The following is a 24,480-nucleotide window of genomic DNA, read 5'->3' on the forward strand; positions in this document are numbered from 1 at the left end:
ACAAGTACATTGAATTGAATGTGCGAACAGAATATTAATCAGACTCCGATTTGCTTGAGGAGGTGGTGTCTTCATCATCATCTTCGCCTACATGTATAATTATATTATTATCAATAACAGAATCAATCCTGATATCTCGGTCTAACAAAAGCCGGGTAATCAAATAAAAACAGATCGAAAACACTTGAAAAACGTGGTCTATGCGCACGAAACGACAACGGACGACTGTTTTAGCGTCACAAAATGGCGGCCCATAACGCCATTTGGGGTTACCATTTTTAATCTAAGTATAAAAATGCGGTTTGGTCATAGTTTTATTTTTATATTTCATAAACGTTATAATTAAGTCTTATAGTCCATTATTTTCCAATTCTTAAAAAGAAAATCAAAACGTATTATTTTATATTATAACTGTATAAGAACAGATTACGATACTTGCCTGTTATTTTTAGCACAGCACTACAAAATATAAACCGCTGACATAACCTTGTAATAGCGCAGTATAGATTTAGAAAAATATTGTTTACCAAGTTATTTGACACTCAGTTTGGCACAAAATTATAACATTCATTGATTATTGATATAATAATGTTGTTTTAATGCTCCTCAATTGTTAAAACGGTAAACAACCAGCAAAAATATTTTTATCGTAACTGCAACGCCATTGCAAAGTTACGTCGTCAGTTCAATCGCGACGTGTCAGGAACGCATTCTCTGAATGGCCGAACTATAACTTTATTTTTATCGACTTATCTATGCGAGCGAGGGGGTTTTCGTATGGACGTAAATCGGGTGTGTCGTACCTAGTCCCCCCATTCATGAAAATGTATATTTGGGCGACATTTTACGTAGTTTTTGGTTTTGAGTCTTAAAAAATAATTAAAAGTTCGCGCTCGCTTCGCTCGCGTATTCAGAAACTATATTATTTTTGTATTCGCCAACAAACAAAAAGTTAAGTACGTTTGGGATAAATTTTACGTAATATTTGGTTTAAGTCCGATAAAAATTTCGCGCTCGCTTCGCTCGCGTATTCAGAAACTATCATGGCCTTGCTTTTGGCTTTTGTCCTGTGTGGGATTGTTTATTTTCTGTACCTGAAAATATAAACCTCTCAAATTAAGAGATTAACAAGTTTGAGTACATACAAAAAGTCGGAGGGCCCCCGCCCTCTCCCGGGGGATAGGTTGACTGCTGCCCCACCCTGAGCCCAAAGCTGGCTACGCCCATGAAAGTACCTAGGGGTTTTGCAAGCTAAGCCACGCATGCGACGGATATTCCACGTAGGTACTAAGTCGATAAGCACTATTTGCACTAGATTGTCGTTCGATTCGCAGCCAATCCGATTATAAAAGGGTCTTCTAGACTCACTGTTAAGTATCACATACTGAGTCATTCGCAGAATAAACGGTTAACACTACAAACTTTAAGGTGTCGTTCAAAAAGGATTATGTCGAAAATAATAAAATTTCTGCTTCAATATTATAGATTATCTATATCTAGTTATTTAATAAGATTTCTGTCCATGGAACATGTTTTAGGCTAAAATCAATGTAAAGTGGCCATAAACTATGTATCAAATTATATCTACAACGCACAACATAATATTTCTAGTATCAATAACAATATTTAAAAAGCGTCATAACGGCTATAATAAATTAGCGGATATCTAAGAATCAAGCAATTAGCGACCTCTGGGCAGGCGAGCGCAAATGTCATCCAGTCACCGTTGCACCGATAAGCGACAGATATCGATCTATTTTATATACGAGTTATAACTTAATACGTATGAGAACGCGGAGTAATGGCCACCCAATCATTTTAAATAATACATATTAAAATTACAGTCGTAATATATTTTGATGATAGCAGCCAGACATTCTGCATCTCGAGATAATACGCTGCAATCCATGTCTGAGTAAATTTAGTTGGTATTTTATATATGCACTAGCTTCTGCCAGCGGTTTCACCCGCATCCCGTGGGAACCACGGCACGAACCCGGATAAAAAGTAGCCTATAGCCTTCCTCGATAAATGGGCTATCTAACACTGAAATAATTTTTCAAATCGGTCCAGTAGTTCTTGAGATTAGCGCGTTCAAACAAACAAACAAACTCTTCAGCTTTATAATATTAGTATAGATTTGCTATTACTGAAGACTTTATAACGTTGAAATGTTCATTAATATTTTACGTAGTAGGTTAGAAATGATAAAAGAACTGAAAGTAAAAGCTAGAGTCTATGCAACCCACCCTGATGCCCCGATATCCTTAGGTTCAGAAATTACTCTTGAGACAACTACAATTATTGTAAATTATTCTATTGGGTACCTACTTTTAGGCACAACTACAGCTTTTAGGAATAGCACTCGCACATCCTCACCTCAACTCCTAAAGCCTTGAGCAAGACGAGGCACCTCCAGGCGACTCCCCCCAGCAGGTACTTCTTGAGGATCTGTTCCGAAGACTGCGTGTTGATGCGCGTGAACAGACTCGTCGGACCCACTTTCTGCTCCTCCGGCTTTTGTTCTGTATCTGCTTGTAAAGAGTAAGTACATCAATTTCAGTATTGTAGTGTTTTGGGTTAGTAATTAATTCGGCACTCGCTATCACTCCATTTACGGGAGGCCAGAGGAAAAAAGTAAAAGTAATTGAATAAGTATTAAGCGATGTACCTAGTATTTTTCCGCCAACTAAAGGTAAACCAGAACAATAGGCAAACAGAGTTCATGTAACGCCTTCAAACCCAGAATAGCGAATAGAACCTTATTGGCCTGAAGAACCCCACGAGGAGTATAGTTTGTGATGTAGGTACTGACATGGTGGTTGATCGCGTGCGTCGAGATGTGGGAGCGCGGCGTCCGGCAGCGGCACGGAGTAGTGCGTGTTGATGGATGACGTCACGCGGTGGATGCCGCACAGCAGCTCGCACCCCACCAGCGTCACCACGCCGCTCACCGGACTGTGCATAAGTAAAGTACATACACATAATAATCGATCCTAATAAAAAAAATGTTACAGTAGCAATATTCCGATTAAATCCAGAAAACCCTTAACATACGTGTAAATTATGTGGACTCCTTACCAGAACTTGATCAACTCCTTAGGGTTCGCGCCATCGTTGACGCGGATGAGAAACTCGGCCAGGAAGAGATCCAGCCATGTCGATTTCTGAAAACAGTGGCTGTTTTAGCGATCATTTAAAAGATTTGCTCCAATAGGGTATTACATGCATTTTTGAAATATATCTTAAATAAATTCTTTAGTCTTAATATATCTCTAAAAAATTAAAAATATTTTTTTTCTCACGTTATGTACGAATATAAATTAATTGTTTTATCATAATTTCAAATTTCGCGCGTATTTCGCGAAAACGCGGCACACAACGGACGCCATGATTGTTTTTTGGTCATGACGTCATTACGTTAGTAAACAAACTACAGCTGTCAGTAATACATATTTTGATATGTATTGAAAATTTTAATAATGAGTAATTATGCTCCGTATCGTTGGTGTGTTGTTTCTGAATGTGAGAACACTAGTGTAAAAACACCAGACAAATTATGGATTCAAGTACCAGTGGATATAAATATGAGAAACACTTGGTTAAAAGTTGCGAGACGAGATCCCGGACTGTTATCAGATAAATCTCGTTTATACTTTTGTGAAGATCACTTTGATGTAAGTAACTGTATTAACATTACCTATCTAATGAAATATACTCTTTAATGATAGGTTAACTACTTCAAGAATCAGTGGCGGATTTACAAATTTGCCGCTAGTAGGCCATTCAATTTTTGCCGCCCCTAATGATTGTGAACTTAATGATATTTCTGTCAGTTACTAGATTATTTTTGCAACCCGCTATGTACCGAAGAGTTTAATGTTGACCTATAGTTCGGCCATTCAGAGAATGCGTTCCTGACACGTCGCGATTGAACTGACGACGTAACTTTGCAATGGCGTTGCAGTTACGATAAAAATATTTTTGCTGGTTGTTTACCGTTTTAACAATTGAGGAGCATTAAAACAACATTATTATATCAATAATCAATGAATGTTATTACGTCGTCAGTTCAATCGCGACGTGTCAGGAACGCATTCTCTGAATGGCCGAACTATAACAAGTTTATCTGACAGCGACTTTAAAGCGTAAAACCTCTGTAACTTTTAAACGGCTCAATTGATTTTCATGAAACTCGCCCGTAAAACACCTGTAATACAAAAAAAATACTAAATTAAAATCGGTTCATTCGTTCGGGTAGGTACTATATCAGAGGCGCACCCATCGGGTGGCACCCCCCCAAAAAAACGAGACAATATAATCACGGACTAAAATTGTAATTGAAGTACTTAAAAATTGTGTAGAAATCATTCATGGTGCTTTTTGCTAGGTTTAACATAAAGAAACCGGAGTCATACCACTGCAAAGTTATAAAGCGCTAACTAGTTTTATAGAAACCAGTGTCAAGTAAAAAAGCCGCGAGCGCAGCGAGCGCAAAATTTTTAAGATTTAGAACAGTAAAGTACCAAAACGAGTTTATAAAACCGGCCTAAAGTGAAAAAGTCGCGAGCGTAGCGAGCGCCAAATTTTTTGAGTTTTGAGGACACAAAAGCGAAATTATTTGGGACACAAAAGTCCTCCACCTCCTTAACAGCTTAGAAATCGTCAGCGTAGAGCGTCAGTTGTTTTTGCTACTTCGGTGCTTTAACTTTTTGTTAGATTGGACTCAAAGAGCGCAGAATAAACCAGAAAAGATGAAGAAACCGCGAGCGAAGCGAGCGGATTTTTCAATTTATTTTTATTGAAACGCTATTGGAATATTTTAAAATTCATGATCACATAAACCTAAGCATATATTAAATAAAATAAAAAATAAAATAAAAATAGCCTTTATTCAGACCTTGTTTACAGTATACAATCTTAATCTAACAACTCTGACGAGTTGATGACACCAACGACCTGGTCTGTTTGCCCAACTTTGGCAAAGGCCTCCTCCATTTCCTTCCACTCTGCTCTGTATTGGGCTCTTCTAGTCCATATATTCCCTGCTATGCTTTTAATTTCGTCATCCCATCTTCGGTACTGTCTTCCTCGATTTCTTTTCTTGTCCCTAGGGTACCAAGATATTATGTTTTTGTTCCACTTGTCATTGCCTCTGACTATGTGGCCGGACCATTTCCACTTTAGTTTCCTTATTCTAGTTGTGACATTCTCAATTTTCATGCGCCTTCGGATAGTGGTGTTTCTTATTCTATCAGATTTTCTTATATTTAGCATGCTTCTTTGCATTGCCGTCTGACACGTTTCAAGTTTCTTATATTGCACTTTGGTGAGAGCCCATGTCTCGCAGCCATATGTCAAGACTGGGAGTATACAAGTGTTATACAGTTTTGTTTTCACGTACGTTTTGATTTCTGTATTCTTCATTATTTCTTTAAACCCCCAGTAGCGTTTCCATGCATTTCCAATCCTTGTGTCGATTTATTTTGTCATTATATCAGTGACCGAGATTTGTTGGCCCAAGTAAGTGTATTCTTTTAGAAACTCTACTGGTTCGCCGTTTAAAAGAATATTGTCTTCCAATGCGTTTGTCATAGCTTTGGTTTTTGAAGTGTTCATCGTCAGACCTACCTTGCGGCTTTCTCTATCCAGATCAGTGATCATGTATTGTAGTTGGTCTTTGCTCCTTGCCAGTATTATTATGTCATCAGCGAACCTCAAGTGTGTAAGATTTTCGCCATTTATGTTAAGTCCGTAGTGGTCCCATTCCAGTCTCCGAAAGATATCTTCCAGTACAGCTGTGAATAATTTAGGTGACAGTGGATCTCCCTGGTATACGCCTCTGTTTATGTTTATTTGTTTCCCTTGTTTCTCTAGTTTTATTCTTGCTGTACTGTTAGTGTATATGCTTTTTTTAAAATCCTAATGTATTTCTGGTCGACTCCTTGTTTCTTCAGACATTGCCAGATACTGTTGTGTTCTATTGAGTCAAATGCCTTGTTGAAATCGATGAAGCAACAGTAGAAGGGCACTTTAAACTCTTTGGCTTTTTCAAAAAGTTGTCTTACCTTTAGTATATGGTCCAATGTTGAATAGCCTGACCGGAAGCCAGCCTGTTCCTTGGGCTGGTTTTCATCAAGAGTTTTGGTTATTCGCCTTAGGACAATTTTTGCAAAAATTTTGTAATGTTCGACATTAGGCTTATTGGTCTGTAGTTGTTAATTTCTCCTTTGTCCCCCTTTTTATGGAGTAGGATTATTGTTGATGTAGTCCACTATGCAGGAATTTCCTCGGTGTGCAATATGTCGTTGAAAATGTGTTTAAGTAGTGGTACTAGCTCGTTGTTACAATCTGTAAGTAATCCGTTGCTGATATTATCAGGGCCGGGAGCTTTATCCTTCTTTTGTGTTTCTATTGCCTTGTATATTTCTTCTATTAGTATAGGTGGAACCGCGTCGGTGTTATTTAAGTCGGTGTTTACTGTTTGGTTCTTGCTGGAGTAAAGGTTTTCGTAGAATGTAGTTGCTATCGACAGTATATCATATCTTTTTGTTTTCGTTTTCGAAAGTCGGTCTTTCATATTGGGTATCCAGTTTTTCTTTTCTTTTAAAGTTTTTAGAGCTTTTTAATACCTCCGGTTTTGCTTATGTATTTTTCAAAAGTTTCACGCCTAGTGCGTTCTCTGTCTTTTCTTATTTGGTTTTTGATTTCTTTACTTATTTCGCTTATTTTGTTTCTGATAATTTTTGTTTTCTTTGTAGTATTTAACAGTTTTGATCTTGCTTCTAGGAGTGTAATTACTTTCTCTGACAAGTTTTTCTTATCCTTCGTATTATATTTAGTATCAGGTTCTGGTCTCAATGTCAATATTTCATGTAGTATGTTGTACTTCTGCTGAGTATTTATACCCTCAAAGGATGATTCTGTCACTAATTTCAGTTTGTCTTTGATGGTGTTTAACATTTGTTTGTTATTTGGTGTTGGTCTTCTGACTTTGAAGGGTCGACTTTTAATAGTGCCCATTGACCTGCTCAGACGTGCTCTGAGGACTCGGTGGTCGCTATTAAAATTTAGATAAATGGTGCCGCAGTCGTCAATTAATTTTGGTCTATTTGTTAAGATGTAATCAATTTCGTTTTTGAAACTGCCGCCTGGCGATTCCCAAGTCCATCTTTTTGAAGTTCTTTTCTTGAATAGGCTGTTCATTATCCTCATGTTATTGTCCATCGCCATTTCTATATTATTGCTACTAAAGGTTTTAAAATGTTGGGTTTTATACTGCGTAACTGCAAAAAATTCAAACACGCCTCAACTAAAATTGCAATATTTAACTCAATAGTCAGGTCAGGATTGGAATATTGCAGTATAGCTTGGACTCCATTCTACGAGATACATAAACAACGTTTAGAATCAGTACAAAAAAGATTTCTTTGGCACTTGTCATATCACTGCAATATAGGCAGAAAGAAATCTAGCTACGGTTCACGTTTGAAACACTTCAAACTTCTGAGTCTAGAAAACCGCCGTATAATCGTAGATCATCTGTTCCTATATAAAATAATAAATACTCACATTGATTGTCCACGGTTACTGGATCAAATAAATATTAACGTGCCTTACAAAATCGCTCGAAAGTCTCGATATCGGTTGTTTAGCGCCAAGAACTTTAAGACCAATCTGGGCCATTTTTCTACTGTGAATAGAATGCAGGTACAATTTAGTCGTCTTTCACTCGCTCACCCAACGTAGATATCGACATGTCTTACTCTTTACATAAATTCAAGTCTACCCTGCACGGGGCATTATCATAAAGGTAAAATTGGTATATTATTATTATTGTTTTTTTTTTTTATATATAAGACTTTGAAACTTAGAAAATGTTTAGGTTTTGTTTATCCTTTCTGTGGTCAATTGTTGGATGACACAGGTCAGCACAAAGTTCTTAATTAGTTACATGGTAATTGATTTTATTGTTTTTTTCTTACTCCTATGTTTAACGCATGCCGTGGCAGCCTTTAATTAAGGCTACACTACAAAATGTAATTATGTAAGTGCTATTACATGTTCTTTTCTGGTGTATGCTTTGTTGGTTGTCCTTAAAATAAATAAATAAATAAATTAGTTTTTGTCCGTTCCTTGTTCTTTTCCCTCTGATGTAAGGGCCAAGTACAATATCTTCTCCATTTCGTGGACTTCCAATCTGAGCATTGAAATCTCCCATTACTATGCAGTGTTTGTATGTATATTTTTTTATGGCGATGTTGAGAGTTGAGTAAAATGCATCGATTTCTAAAGTAGATGACTGCTCTGTTGGTGAGTAAGCTTGCACTATAGACCATATTTCCTGTTTTGGAGGAATTTTAATATTTAATTTGTTGAGTTTTGAGGACACAAAAGCGAAATTATTTGGGACACAAAAGTCCTCCACCTCCTGAACAGCTTAGAAATCGTCAGCGTAGAGCGTCAGTTGTTTTTGCTACTTCGGTGCTTTAACTTTTTGTTAGATTGGACTCAAAGAGCGCAGAATAAACCAGAAAAGATGAAGAAACCGCGAGCGAAGCGAGCGGATTTTTCAATTTATTTTTATTGAAACGCTATTGGAATATTTTAAAATTCATGATCACATAAACCTAAGCATATATTACAGTGAGTTTATTAATCGTTTATTTATATATGGATTGTGTAATCGTATAATTATAAAAAAAAACTGTAAAAAAATTCGCAAAATTTGCCGCCCCTCTAAATCTGCCGCTCTAGGCACTGGCCTACTTGGCCTATTGGTAAATCCGCCACTGTCAAGAATCAATACTTTGGGAAATGTGGATAATATTTAGAGGTTATACACTTTTGTTTACTACCATAATGACGTCATTAGCATGGCGGCGACATTTCGTAGTGTTCAAAGACAGATAAAAAAACCTAAAAACTTTAAACTGCAATAAAAAATATATTTATGTACCTTACGAAGTGAAACTAACATTTCCCGATTGCTTTTCCTCTAAACAATCATTGTAATACACTTTTAATTTTTTTCTCATCTAGACTAAAATACCCTATTGCGGCTATAAAGGCATCGTGTGGATATCAATTATGAGTCTCATATTTCTTCCAAACATTCCAAATATTTTTGTTTAGGTGTATTATTTCTGACTAATCCCTTAGTAGAATAGCATAATGGATGTTTAGCTAAATTAATATTTTAGTGCGTAGCCAGTGGAGCGCGACCGTGGCTCAATTAGATGTTATCGTAACCACTTTCGTATTTCATACGGTTAGTGCAAGCTATGCAATTGTATCAAATCGAATAGCCACAAATGGGATACTATAGTTATAGGTACAGTTGATCACCTAGTAAAGATTCTTTTTTTGATTGTTAAATGAGACACAAAATGGCTTTTCGAGTCAAGAGCATCGACAAAATACCGGCAAAGAAGTAGCACCTCCTCTTTTCAACACTAGGAGGAATACAGGTGCTCCTTCTAGGATCTTTAAACTAAGTCAGTCATGGAGTGACTTTATAAAATAAATGTTTGTTACCTCATAAGTGCCAGTCTCCGCTTTGAAGAAGTGATCCCAGTATAGTTTGAGCGTGTCGATGTCCTCCTCCGTCGCCATTCGCACTGTTTGCCGACCTGTGACACGCCGATACTCATCTGTTAGCCATTACATTGATAACCAACCTATATCATAACCCACTCCTAGCTACGGACAACAATCAACACTACTCGTGTATTTCGAAATTAAGCTAACAGAAGTTGCTGATATTTTGGGCGGGAATGAAGTTTGATTTAGAACGAAACAAGCGGTTCAGTAGTAGGTACAGGTATTGCCTCCTTAGTCTTGCTGTAAGATTAGTTTGATTAGAAGAAGTGCTTAAGGCATGGCTATTGCAGGAGGGTTTACGTGAACTGTGACGAAATGTTATTCGTATTTTCATCAGCTTTTGCTGGCTACTTCGGTACAATACGACGTATTGTTGGGAAACTAAGGATGAATCAGAGAGTACAGATTAAGGCGTCATCGAGTGCCCTATAAATATCTCAAGTGAATTAGTGGAATGTTAACTTTTCTTTCTGTTTCCAATGAGTTACAAGAATTAACTATATAGCAAATGGAAGCTTTTTCAAACGGTCATAAGCTACTAACCAACTGTCTCAATAACAATTTTATTTTATAACTCTCACTAGATGTTATAAGCAATAGTCATTTTTAATCCTCCAATCAGAAGCACTGCAAATCCAAGAGTTCACTGTAAATCCAGTATTGTTGGCGCAGGTTCGCGACAGTGCGTAGGCACATAGTGACCGCCGAGTGTAGACTGACTACAGCAGCCTTATCTGCGCGGTCATTAAGAGCCGGAGAGAGCTGCCGATAGCAGTCGTCTTACAACTACTTATCTGTCGCGAGATTCACATGTACTCTAACGACAAACATAATTAATTAATATAATATAATATATATAATATAATTAATATAATATTTATGTTCAATCGAGTTATAACTTGACTTGAAAAAGACATAAAATATTTAAGAGCTGCTAAAATGCAAATTTATTTAATTAGGCATCATAGGGTCAGTTTTAATCCACCCTGTGTAGGTATTAAATTCTGCTTACTGACTCTGTTAGAGATAAAGGAACATAAAATAACATTTAAAAAGTATCTCATTATGTGAGCACATAGAATAGTGAATGAAATAATAGATAAATGGCACATTACACAATTATCTGTGTAATAATAGATTAATTAACATGATTGCTATGCGGTCTGGGGATTTGTGTTACAATGAAACTACTCACACAAACTGATAACACAAATGGGAAATATTTTACTGTGCCTACAATACTTTCTATATAAATGTGGTGGCCTTATCGTTGACTTGACCACTTCATGAAATGACTCGACCATTTCATGAAATGGTCCCGTTTCATGAAATGTTTCACTGTTTATTGGCCACATCATGATGTGACTTGGGCAAATCAATGATGAGAAATCGTTTCTCGATGTGTGCAACTAAAAGCTCGGCTTCTTCATGAAATGATCAAAATTAATTGATCACATCGTAAAATAGTTATGTAAATTGCCCCTAGGGGCGCTGCCAGCGCTTTATTTACGTTTGAAGATGGCGGCCGTTGACTGCATTGAAAATTCTTGCAGCGAAAAATTGAATAATTCGTTTGAGGAAAAAGTGACAAAAGAGTGTATACGACGAAAATAATAATAATATAAAATAATTCTACGTTGGTGAATTATAACAACGTTTTTAATTATAAGGTTATAAAACAAATCAAGAACAGTAGGGTGACCACGCCAAAGACGTCCATGGACTATTACTGGCTGTCAAAATATAACGTTATGGAAACTGCAGATGAGGAATATCTTATATTTAAGAAAAAATGCGTCGACTATCCTACTATGCGTATAATTCCGATGGAGAAGTATTTTAAAATATTAAAGGAACTTCATAAAACTGTTGGATAAGGTGGACGACTAAAAATGATTCAATACATTAAAAATAGGTTAATATCCCAAAGAAACCCATTGAACTATTTATTGACTATTATTGTGTTATTAATAATAATATATATGACAGGAACATACTTTGCTGTTTAATTTGCTTACTCCAAACCCCATGGAATTATTTACCAGCGATGTAACCCTTATAACTTCTTGCGAGTAGTAGCGAGTGTAACATCCACCAGATACAAGAACCCACCGCTCTCAGAACGCATCCCAAACGAGCCAGCTGAGCGCAGACCTAGGTAAGGTGGGGAAACTCGTCTACCCCTATAGTCTGCAACATAGTATGCAACAATAATGTCCTCTTAGCCAATTATCGGCTACGGCGGCTGTTGTCATGTAAGGAGATTAGCCAACTGCGCGAGACATATTATAGTGCACAAGAATTTGCGAGGTGACACACAGACACAGCTGCACTCACTATTCCTTCACTTCCATAGCCCGATGGGACGGCAATCCAACACGATCGGAGAGAGATCAGGCGCAGGACCGACATTTACGTGCTCTCTGATGCACAAATACCAACTTCCAAGCTGCGGGCTGTTTCGTGAAAGTCTCTAAAACCCACAAAGCGATTTCGGCTCGACCCGGGAATCAAGACCTCGTGCTCGACAGCTGCGCTTGTGTCGCAAGCTAGACCAACGAGGCAGTGAACCTACAGGTTACGTCATTTTAGATTAAGTGTGTTCTATTTTAAGATTCCTAAAATGTTACTAAAGTTCCTATTTTATTTAAATTATTATGTATGTCGGACTTAAAGGACAATGAACAAGTTCTTACTCTTTATATTTGCAATCGAAGTTATGAAAAAAACCTAAGTGTTTTTGCCTCCTGACAATTTTGAGCTGTGAAAAATTTCACAACTACCAGATTTTATGAAATTAAACTCCAATGGGTCGACCCAAAATATTGTGGATTTATATTAAATATTTTATGGATACCCTATTATACCATACGGCCAGACGTGGATGACAAAATCTAGAAATGTTGACGATTTAACGATCTGGTCAAATTAACATGAACATTTCATGAAACGCAACCATTTCATGAAATGCTCAAGCTTTTCATGAAGTGGTCAATTCTACGATATGGCTACGACATAAACACAGGTACACTAATTAGATTTCAAGATGTTACTGCCACTCTAAGAAAATTTAAATAATTATTTTCTGTTCCATTTAATAATTTTATGATATAATTGATTCATTTGTTTTTATAATTTGAGATATTGGAGTTAGAACTTTGCTGGGGAGTTTGTTGCTCCACTTCTTCTTCCCAGCAAAAACTCATAGGAAGTGGTGAAGGGTGGGCGTTTTGGGGGCTGTCTTTTGTAAATTTCTGACATTCGAAAAGTGCTGTTTTACAGCCCAATTTGAATAAATTACTTTTGATTTTGAGATGTGGCTTATTGAATTATTGTGGATTATAAAACTCCATTGTTTTGAATGAGACTTAGAAATGCCTTCTCACTATTTTGTCTAGAACTTGCTTAAGAACTTAAAAAAAAAGGTTTCTATTATGTACATTTGCGGGATTATAACCGATCAAACTATTTAAGAACGTATTCAATAAATGTCATATTAAATTGAATGTTTAAATATAATTACATTAACATTAATAGGTCTAAACTGTACCAAATATCAATAGTTCTTTTGGTTTTATAAAAAAATTGATTACAAGCTAAATAAATGCAACTTTAATACATTTAGCAATCTCTATACAATACTTAGAAAAATAATAGTAGAGACAAACTGCAAAAAAAATGCTATTAGCTTTCTAATACTTCATTTGTATTTACATTAAAATACAATAAGATTCTAATAGGTACAACGTAATCGTAAAAATGTTTTAAGGACAATCTTGAGACTTAGCAACTAATTTCAAATGCTAAATATGCCATAGGAACAAAACAAGAATAGATAATAAGCAGATAAATAAAAATACCAAGGTATTAAATAACAAATTAATGACCACTCACATCAAATACTTAAGCCAGATTACGCTCTTGTCAGCAGCTTGATCATAAAAAGCCAGCAGTCAAGAAATTATAGTAACAATAAATCTAAAAGTTGAATAATAATTGCAATTAACTTCGCAAAAATATTTTTGCGGGTCAAACAACCTCGCTCTTTAAACTTTTTGACAACTTTGACAAATTGCAGTGCTGCCAGTTTCAGTTTCCCTCAGGTTTTCCTTTCCATTCCAAGGGCTGACCATTACACTAACAAAATAAATTGATTAAAACACCACTGTATAATTGTGAACGGTTTAATATGAAATGGTTTAATAACATAATAACCATGCTTCTTTAACAAACTTTTAAGTCTTCAAAATGACTGACTGCCCAAATGGTTTATGACGTTTTGTTTTTACTTGATGGGTTAACTACCTGACCTGACAGAAAAGTGACAACAATAATAAATACAAGATGGCGGCCATTCATTATTGATTGTTAATGAACGCAACGTGCTATTTTTGTGTTTGTAAACGAAAAATAAGTATACAGGAGGCGTAGATTACTTTTACTAACAACAAAATGGGTTCCAAAAAACATAAGAAGGAATCGAAAAAGAAGAAGCATAGGAGTCGGTCCCGTTCGCCGCTGGAAAACGAGGAAGTTCGTGAACGTAAACGGCATCGCAAACACAAGGATCGCAAGCGAGACCGCTCCCCAGACGGTTAGTTATCCACTTTATACACTTAAATGAGATACGCTGGACACCGGTGATTATTTCCCTAGTAATATTGTACTGGATTACTTTTTCTACCTACATCAATTTCTAAAAGAATTCAGGACGTGGACGATATCAAAAATCCATTCATCCATGTTTTGTTGATGAACTTTACTTGTATCTTTACTTATGTAAAAGTCGATGTACTAGAGTAATACTGGAAATAATGACTGATGTCGGCGGGATTCCCACTTGACAAAATAATGGCATTGTTTGCTCGTTATTTCAGACTCGGTGGCACTCGAGTAAATCCACCGCGTCCGTGTGCTGCAGACGTCAGGTAGGTATTGTGGAGCTGTGTGGAGTGCTGCCACAAGGGAAACCTACATGATGACACTTGGAGTTATCATGAGCATAAACATGTTATTTGATGCCTAATTAGATAAACAACCCAAACAACAAATACAAGGGAAAAGGCTAGGCAGATGATGATAGCTTAACAACTCATGAACAGTTCACGACCAGCAAGCTGTTCCAAATATTACAAGCCTTTACAACTGCATAATTTTCTGATACCATTATACCTACAGTTCATCGCACATAACTACAAAACTAATTTTAAACATTCCGTCCAAACATCAGTCAATGTTTACAATTAAATTAAAATTAACATTGAATTTTAAACAACTTTTTGATTTGTAGTGTAGACTCACATTTATAATTTGTTGTGTTTATGTGCCTAGTTATAAATCTACTGAGTTTCATAACACTCCCTATACCAAAATTTTGTAGCTTATTGCCATAGAATATTGAGAAAAGAAGTATTTTCTCAGATGTTCATTGAATATCTTACATGCTAACCACCTGAGCTGATTTTCTAAGGTTTCATTAAGGCATGAAATCTTAAAGGGCACAGATAGAAAAAAAATTGAAATCAATGCTAATATCTAAGAATGAATGAAGATAATACTTAATATCAAAAAATTTTCAATTCTCTCACCAAAGTTACTTATGGTAAATTTATCAAAATACTAGCTTTTGCTGGTGGTTTCTGCATTCTCAGAGCACATGATAAAAAGTTGGCTATATGTTAATCTGATATATACTCTGTGTTTCTGCCAACTTCAAATCCATTTAGAATTTTTAGTATGAAACAGTAAAAACCAAACACAAATTCTCAAAACTTTTATATTTATGCTGTTAGATGGTTAGTAATTCTTATAATTTACGTTTCTAATATAAGTTATCTATAATTACTCTCTTTAGGTTTCTTCTTTCCTTATTGGAAGTTCTTAGGGCTGTAAATAAAGCTGTTGTCTCGGTTGTTGTAGTTGAAGAGGTGCCAGTGGACTCGCACCTGAGCAAGGAGGCGGCACCTCGCTCCCAGAGCCGCAGCAGCAGTGAGGAGCGCGACCGACGCGCCAGGGAGCAGCACCGCGCACAGAAAGATGAAGCTGACTACCGCAGGTACAGTGCCCCTCAACTCGGTTACTGCAATTTGACTTATTTTATTATGGGAACAAATATAATGACCACCATAAAATGCTTTGATACCCTTAGTTTTGTAACCAGAAATATTTACTGAACACCAGAAAAATAAAGTCTAAAAATGTGATAGTACCAGCTATTTTAGTCACGACTTCACTTTAAATTGTATTCGACCACCAAAGGACATTGTTCAATTTTGGCCTAAGAACCGATGTGAATATAAATTATACTATAATTTTTATTTATTTTTATATTGTTTGAAACATATTTTAGTATTCCACGGACACTTCAAATAAATAAATTCCAAATAAAAAGTAGGGTCACAATTATTGATGCCTTATAAAATGTTTCCGTCAGCCAGTGCTGCCAGTTTCGGAAGTTTTCGGGATTTCGGTAAATACGGATCGAATTGAGAACCTACTTTCCGAAGTCGGTTATTAAAATTAGTTGGTAACACTTTATTCATTTAAATACCTAAACTGACTAGCTAGAAAAAAGCTAGTATTCTGTATAATGTTTTAAGATGGTTTTGAGCGAATCGCGAATTTCTAGCTTGGCATTCGAGTAGGATTATAGTTTTCGTAATTGGCAACACTGGTGTACTTCAGTCAGTTTGCTAGAAGTCAGTTTGATTGGTTTGATTGCTTTGCGACTATCGTTTCTTTTGTGATTTTCTATGCGTTTCATGGTTTTATTCTAACAACTTTGGCTTGATTACGGACTCCGATTAGATTGCGTTCTTGGTAGACTCGGCTTTGTGTAAAGAACTGGATTTTACTAGCATTTTCGGATATTGCTCTGTCTGTGATCGAATTTAGTTATATTATAATTACAACAATGGATGCAGAATATAGTATATTGTATAAATTGTGGATCTGCTGGAGGTTCTTTGGTACTAGAAAACGAAGATAACGTTGCATACAACAATGGACTGTTCCCCGTATGGTAAGTGGTCTACGAAAGTGTTTTTCTAATTTTGATAAGAATGTTACTACCTACTTATGTTTTCATAAGCACACAATTTCTCGGTTTTCAAATCAATTGCCACAATTGCAAGTTACTTGATATTTACTAATGATTTTTTGTATTTATTATTACAGGTTGAAGCTCATGACCTTATATGTACGACGTGTTGGTCTGAAGCAGTCGAGCATAATAAGATGCAATGCACTGTTGGACGCAATTGTGTACTTTGTAAGAAGCTCCTACCATCAGGCATACTGTTGCAATTGTATCGTTGGGCGTAGAACAGTGGGCTGTTGTGCCCACATAATGACTATTATCTGGTATTTAAGCTGGGCGAGATACCAAAGCTCAGTTCTTAGATATATTATTGAGAAATATTGATGATTAAAAACCTTTAATTGAATATAAATATTGTTTTTATTGCACATCCTCGAAAACCTCTTTCATTGTTATTGGTAAACCTTACTTTAACTGTTAAATTATTTTGTGTGGTAATGACATTTTTAGTATGGTCTGTGCCTTCTTGGTAATAGACCGCGGGTTCGATTCCCGCCTTATGGCATGTAGATAGCTAGGTAACTGTCTAATATAAAAGTAGTAACAATCATTTAAATAAATAATTCTCCATCGTAATAATATCGATATTTTATGAATTGTGGTGAATGGAACTCTTCCATTTTGGAAACTTATGCGTTTTATCACAAATCCAAAGTGGATTCACTATATATTAAGAAACGTAACGTTGAAAGCAAAAGCGTTTAGGTAGTTGTTTTTCATAAAAATTCTAAGCATTTATGAAAACTAGTCACACGCCCCGTCTTCGCACGGTGGCAATGTAAAACCTTGGTGTAAACCTTCCTCTTGACCTACTCTATCTATTAAAAAAAATCGCACCCAAATCCATTGCGTAGTTTTAAAGATCTAAAGCATTCAAAGGGACAGACAGAAAATGCAACTTTATAAAATGATCATTGTCAAAGAATTATCTTAAACTTGACTATTTACTATCTCTTTTCCTAGTATCTAGTAGAGTAGTCTTTTCCTAGATCTAGAAGAGAACATATAGAGCTGTACATAGTATTGTTGATTTTTTGTATAGTGTAGTTTGATAATACTACTCTGATATTTCACGCAAGCTTGGTTATTTTTTATTTATAACCTCAAAATATTAACTTTTTTCGTAATTATTTTAGTTTCCTGAAGTGTCCGTTCGTGAAAACTTATTTCATAGGATTCCATATAATTTTAAGAGTTTATAGAAGTCACTTTCCATTCGAACGGTTCTTAGGCAGAACATGTATGGAGCCGGAACAATGTCCTTTAGTAAATGATCACCAACTCTTGACGACCAAATTAATGTATTATTTTTGCCTAAATAAGTCATTGTGATTGCCATAAAATGTAGGCTTATTACCAAATAAAGTATTATGATGCCATATTAAGTTATGTGTCCGGCTTGCAATGCATACGTGAGTGTCAGTATGACAAGTGACAGGGGAAAATGGAAGAAAATGACATATTGCGCCGACCCCAAGTAAAATTGGGAACAGGGCAGGAGAAAGAAGAAGAAGAATGTGTTTCTCAATACACTCTCTCGAAAACACACTCTTATCGCACTGTTTAGATGCATGCAATAGACAATTTTCCACCCTAGTGCAGGAAAAGGGTCCCCATAATGTTATTATATTTATTGTATCAGGCCGAACTGATTTTTTTGGAGTCAGTTTACTTAAACAGGATAGCAAGATGTAAAAACTTTGATTATCATTTTATATTAAAACGCTGGTATAATATTGATGATCATTTACTACTTTTGGGATAACAATGATTTATTTGGACTCATTTTGCTTAAATAGGATAGCAGAATTTAAAAACTTTGGTTGTAATCTTACTTTAAATGGTGGTTTAATTTTGGTGATCATTTACTATTTTTGGCTTACAAATGACTTATTTTGGAGTAATTTCACTTAAATAGGATAGCAAAGTGTTAAAACTTTGGTTGTAGTTTTACATTAAAATGCGAGTTTCATTTTGGTGATCATTTACTATTTTTGTCTGCTATTTGTTACTATATCTGGTGATCAGTTAAACATAAGCCTTTTATTATTACTTCATTGTCTAAAATCTTAATCAAAATTAATGTTTAGTAGAGAGAAGAGCTCAGAAAGCGAACGCCGCACAGCTGATCGCTCGCAGTCACCACCATCCACAAGTGGTGGAGCACAAGAGAGCCTGTCCATTGAGGAGACCAACAAACTACGTGCCAAGCTCGGCCTCAAGCCACTGGAGCGAGCTGAAAAGCCTGCAGGTAATTTGAAGTCAAATCTCCATAACACAGTACATAATAATTATTACAGGACAGCATTTTTTGTTGTTGATGAATACTTAACAAAAATGTTGTTTTTATTTGTTAAAGAGGATGGTAAAATTAAAGACGATCTCGGCGAATTCTATCACAAACCTGCAGCGAACATATCACAGCAGAAGAAATCAGAAAAGATACGAGAGAAGCTGGAGCTGCGTAAAGAGAAGAGGAAGATTGAACAGAAGTCAGTATTGCACACATTACATTTATTTACTGACACAAGTCAGTTTTGGTTATTTGACCATATAAATCAAGCCTTTTCCTCATTGTGTCTAAGAAAAAGATAGAAAGTATAACCTCAGTCTGAGTGGGAGGTTCCTTACAAGCTACAATGAATCACCATTATTTACTTTATTAATACTATTATTTACTATTGATTCATAATTTTTTGTGCAGATTACAAACAACACTCCTGGCAGAAGAATCTGATGAGGACGATGCTGCCGCCTGGGTGAAGCGTTCGCGGGAAATCGACAAGCAAAAACGTGAAGCGGCTAAAAGGGTATGCATGCATATACTTGTATTTTACCAGTTATCACCACAATTGTTGTTGTATGTTTGCCACTAGTGGTTTTCAGAAAACTTCGTAACGTAAACGTAAGGAAAAAAGGGGTACTAATATGAATTTATTGCTTTTTTCTATGGCTTGTTTGAATGATATTCTTTTTTTAATATTACATAAGATGTTGTTCCGTGGTTAGGCGGCGATGCTGGACGAGATGGACGCGGTGTTCGGCGTGTCGGCGCTGGTGGAGCAGGAGTCGCGCGAGGAGCGGCTGCGCAGCTACAGCCACGCGCAGCTGCGCGGCCTGCGCGTCGCGCACGACATCGACGCCGTACGTATACTCATTGCGGCCACCTTACTAACAATTCACTATCATAAAGTCAAAGGGTGCCTCCAAATCTGGCGCTTTCGCGGCACATTCGCCAGATGTGGACACACCTTGAGGAAGTCTCAATATCTTCAGAAATTAAATAAATATTTACTTGTCTGACTTGAAGCATAACCGTGTTTTGATACTCGCGAGTTCGCCTAATGATGTAAACTGTTCAGAACATGGACTTACAAGGACAGGGGCAAAGATTTCTAACAAAATAGATATTCTACATTTTTGTAACATGAATGTAAAAAATGTATATTGAACACCAGATAGCGGACGAGCGCGAGGTGGTGCTGACGCTGGCCGACAAGGAGGTGCTGGCGGAGGACAACGAGGACGTGCTCGTCAACGTCAACATCGTCGACGACGAGAGGACCAAGAAGGTAACTTACTGCTCACCTTACACCTGGTCTACACTAGCGCTTTTTTCCTCGTCTTTACATTCAGTTTGGCCCACTCCCTGGCTTAAGTAAAGCGGATAATTAGGCTAGTTTGTAAGCTCTGTTATTTTTATGATAACGGTGAATTTGAACTTTTTTGCCATCTGTCAAATTGACTTCTCTTTGTTTTAAAATTTTGTGTTTTACAGAATTTTGGCATATTTTCAACCTCAAAAGAAACACAAATGGCAGGTTGCATAGTAACTACATATAATTGACATTTTAAATAATTTCGACGAACGTTTTGTCCATAGAATCTTCTGGAAGCGAAGAAGGCCCGCGCCGGGTACCGCGCGTACGACGACGAGGCGGAGCTGCAGGCCGCCGCGCTCGGCTTCCAGCGCCCCGTGCTCAGCAAGTATGATGACGAGATACACAAGGACAGGGACGCCAAGACACGCGGCTTCCTCATCGGAGACGACAGCGTCTTGGAAGCTAAGAAGTTCCGCGATATGATGGTAACTCAAATTCCAAGTTTCTTGTAAAGTAAAACTATAAATTTAGTTTTTTCATAGCTATCACAATTCAATGTATCTTACTACTAGTGGCTTTATGCCACTGTGTCAGTCATATGACTTATTATAGTAACTTATTGATAATATTGGCCACTCTTTATTTGTAAATCTTGATACTTGACTAATGTACTTAGGTATTGGCATTAAATGCCTAATGTTGATGTGCCTTACCAGGGTCTCATAGCTGTTTCTTAGCTTTAAACCATAAGTTACACCTATAAAAACATAGAGTTAGACAGTGAACGTAATGTGTGTACAGAGACAAGAGCGGCTGCAAGGCGGCGGTGACAAGCGGCTGGAGTCGCTGCAGCTGCCGGCGCTGCAGCTCGCCTGCGACTACCTGGACGAGCACGAGATACAGGCTAAGTTCAAGAAGACCAAGAGGAAGGTAACACACACAATACCCCTTCATAATGTTGTCAACTGTCATCAAAGAAAATAACCACATACATTGCATGCCGTAAAGCGAAATGTATTTTGTCACCATACATTTACATCTTGTATATACTATCATATTTGTAACATACGTTTTAGGTAAATAAATAAAGATAAAGACAACCCTATGTGGGAAAACTCATTGACAAATAAATTAGATATGTAGCTAGCAACATATTTGTGTGCAGGGCAAGATACGCAAGAAGGCCAAACACGAGCCCATTGATGTGGACGACTATGACGCTGCCACCGCGCCGCTGGACACTGATGATACAGGTATCGTAAATATACTGTTATTAGCTTGCGTATGAATGCACAATTTTATCAAATAATTGATGAACTCGTCGAACTCGTGAACTCTTGCCATGATTTTCCTTCTCAGTTGGTGGCGAGCTCACGTCAAGCACCGGGTACTGCCCTGTATGTGGACGCCACGTTATGTCTAGATAATCTAAGGTGGTGGTGGGTAGTACGTAAATGTCGGTCCTGCGCTCGATCTCTCTCCAGTCGTGTCGGATTGCCGTCCCATCGGGCTATGAGAGTGAACGAATAGTGAGTGCACCTGTGTCTGCACAAAAGCTTGTGCACTATAATAATATGTCCTGCGTAGTTGGCTAATCTCCTTACATGAGAACAGCTGCCATAGCCGATAATCGGCTAGGAGGACATCATCTAAGGTGGATGTAAAGAAAGTACACATGAAACTGTTGTGTGCCGCAGAGGTGAAGCCGGAGCAGCTGACACAGCCGGCGGAGGTGGACGAGGAGGAGACGGAGCCCGACACCGAGCTGCAGGCCGCGCTGGCCCGCGCGCGCCGCCTGCGCCAGGCCGAGCTCGCCGAGGAGCAACAGTTCAAAGTGCCCAAGGTCAGCTAGCTTCACACATTCTGTCTCCTTTTACACTCCTAGACTTCGCTATCGTGCTACCTGACGTTAAATATGAACAATATTAATCTCTGTGGAAGTGTGCCCGATTGGATAATAAATAAAAGCCCTTATATACTCCCCCATTCCGCCTCCTTTATATGGCTTATATGACTTCCGTCGCTAGTTACTTGTATAGGGCTATTGTCCAACGCCTATCTCTAGTAAGCAAACGTTAATGATTTGCTAACTAGAGATACATTGAAATCCGCACATAAAGTTTGACACGATACAAGGTTGATTGTTTGCTGGCAGGTAGAGGAAATCTTGGAGCGAGTGAAGGAGGAGGAGCCGGCCGAGGAGGGCTCGTCCATGGTGCTGGACGCCACGGCCGAGTTCTGCCGCACGCTGGGCGACATCCCCACGTACGGGCTCGCCGGCAACCGCGACCACCACGCCGAGATCATGGTGCCCTCACTTATAGCTTCCACTTCTCACAAAGTTTCTCTTTGTAGTGACTCGCAAATTCGCGTGAGTTGCTGCGGAGAAACCATTGGGACATGCATGCATGTGCGACATGCGCGACTTTTGCTCGAATATGAGTTATGAGCCGCCACATATGTATAATTTATTTTAAAAATGTAAGGGTAATGGTAGTGTGACACAAATGTTTCTGCACAGGACTTTGAGCGCGAGGATATGGAGGTGGAGCCGGAGGTGGACCACAACGCCGGCGCCTGGAGCCGCGTCGATGTCGACAACGAGAAGCCTGCTGACCTCGCTGCAGGTAACATCTGTCACAACATTACCATAGCTTGTCCCCGCAGGTCCGCGGCCTCCGAGACACCTGACCAATGTGGTGTAAAAACTTATTTTTGATGTAAAATTGTTGCAGCTATTTGAAAAGGGATTAAAGATAATGACCACCGTAGAATGCGTTGATACCTTTAGGGTCAATGTATGCTAGTGTCGAAGCGCATAGAAGCGTCAAATTGTTTACAAGTCCGTTGTTGTCGCGTTGTGTAGCGCAGCAATGTATTGTGTGTGCGCAGGGTCGTGCGTGGGGCTGGGGGCGGAGCCGGCGCTGGGCGCGGGCGTGTGGGGCGCGCTGCAGCTGGCGCTCAGCAAGGGCTACCTCGAGCGCGCCGGCGCCGCGCCCATGCCCAGCTCCGCCGCCAAGCATCTGCTCGCCGCCCGCCACTACTCCATCGAGGACAAGACTTACGGGTAACCCGCCGCATCCTTCTTATATACCAACCAGCTTACCCTAGAATGAACACTTGAATGGTTATGGATGAGTTGTGTGAGAATAAAAATGTTTGATATTGATTGTGACGAATGATTTATACAGTGAGGACGACAAGTACGGCCGGCGCGAGCGCGGCGGTCACTCGGGGCCGCTGCAAGACTTCCGCGAGAAGAACAACTTCCGACCGAACATCAAGCTGGAGTACGTCGACGACGACGGCCGCCCGCTGTGCCCCAAGGAGGCCTTCCGCTACCTCTCGCACAAGTTCCACGGCAAGGGCCCCGGCAAGAACAAGCAGGAGAAGAGGATCAAGAAGGCTGTGCAGGAGGGGGTGAGACACATTTTAAAATACACAAAACATTTTAGTATAAAAATGGTACTACCTGCCTACTAGTGTTTTGCGAACTAGTGTTAAGTCTTGCATTAATATGGTACGTTTTCTAAACAGCTGATGAAAAAGATGAGCTCGACGGACACTCCGCTGGGCACGCTGCAGATGCTACAGGACAAGCAGCGCGAGACGCAGTCGCCGTACATCGTGCTCAGCGGCGTCAAGCGCGACGCCAACAACTGAGAGACACACATGCCGACACTGAACCACGATGAACTAGCCTTAAGCGCAATAATCATAAATAACCTTGACACGTACAACTCGGAACACCAACACTTATGAATTGTTTGTATATTTTCGTATTACCTGATTTTGTGGCAATAAAAACATATTAGAACTGTATTTTGGTATTTTATTAATATGAGTCTCACGGTTATTTAGATGAAGCAATGTATCAAGAGCTCGGCTTAGGAAGAGCTCCTGGCTAAGACAAAGTCGCATAGATCGATCGTACGTAAGGTTAAGCAACTCTTGGGGCGCTCGGTCCGTAGATGGATCACTAAGATGGATGAGTTTTTTGGTACAATATTACAAAAAATACAACGATTCAAAAATAAGGTTAATTGTCTCTTGATAAGGAGTAATTTAACCCCCTTTCGGCTCTACGGGTGCCTGTGTACCACTTTGTAGGTATATTTCCGGGTAATTGTAACACGCGTGTAATTTATAGGTAACCTAACCGTTAGAAGACAAGGC

General features: G+C 38.3%; 2 protein-coding genes across 8 annotated transcripts in view; one reads left to right on the forward strand and one right to left on the reverse strand.

Annotated features, from left to right (window-relative positions):
• Nucleotides 1-13,817, reverse strand: part of LOC124629737 (lysosomal-trafficking regulator) — a 70,037-nt gene extending 56,220 nt beyond the window's left edge. For 5 of the 6 annotated variants that reach the window (XM_047163269.1, XM_047163266.1, XM_047163264.1 and 2 more), the window contains exons 1-5: nt 13,498-13,817; nt 9,538-9,632; nt 3,082-3,167; nt 2,816-2,958; nt 2,380-2,531 (exon numbers count right to left, since the gene is read on the reverse strand). In XM_047163269.1, coding sequence (XP_047019225.1) covers nt 2,380-2,531; nt 2,816-2,958; nt 3,082-3,167; nt 9,538-9,615 — 459 coding nt within the window. In that variant the 5' untranslated portion in view covers nt 9,616-9,632; nt 13,498-13,817. Of the gene's footprint in view, nt 1-2,379; nt 2,532-2,815; nt 2,959-3,081; nt 3,168-9,537; nt 9,633-10,146; nt 10,425-13,497 lie in introns of those variants that run through there. The other variant, XM_047163265.1, reaches the window with a different exon arrangement.
• A 119-nt stretch (nt 13,818-13,936) lies between these two features.
• Nucleotides 13,937-24,126, forward strand: LOC124629740 (U4/U6.U5 tri-snRNP-associated protein 1). Of its 2 annotated transcripts, none has more exons than XM_047163272.1 (16): nt 13,937-14,197; nt 15,523-15,658; nt 18,793-18,953; nt 19,062-19,194; nt 19,407-19,512; nt 19,712-19,846; nt 20,161-20,274; nt 20,586-20,789; nt 21,106-21,234; nt 21,470-21,557; nt 22,002-22,147; nt 22,460-22,612; nt 22,826-22,931; nt 23,197-23,371; nt 23,496-23,724; nt 23,842-24,126. In XM_047163272.1, the coding sequence occupies exons 1-16, from the start codon at nt 14,056-14,058 to the stop codon at nt 23,965-23,967; spliced, it is 2,283 nt and encodes a 760-aa protein (XP_047019228.1). In that variant the 5' UTR covers nt 13,937-14,055; the 3' UTR covers nt 23,968-24,126. The 2 variants fall into 2 exon arrangements, with proteins under 2 accessions (XP_047019228.1, XP_047019229.1); XM_047163273.1 differs by having other exon boundaries at nt 18,796-18,953.
• The last annotated feature ends 354 nt before the right edge of the window (nt 24,127-24,480 follow it).

The sequence above is a fragment of the Helicoverpa zea genome, chromosome 4, assembly GCF_022581195.2.
Source record: "Helicoverpa zea isolate HzStark_Cry1AcR chromosome 4, ilHelZeax1.1, whole genome shotgun sequence".
Lineage (NCBI taxonomy): Eukaryota > Metazoa > Arthropoda > Insecta > Lepidoptera > Noctuidae > Helicoverpa > Helicoverpa zea.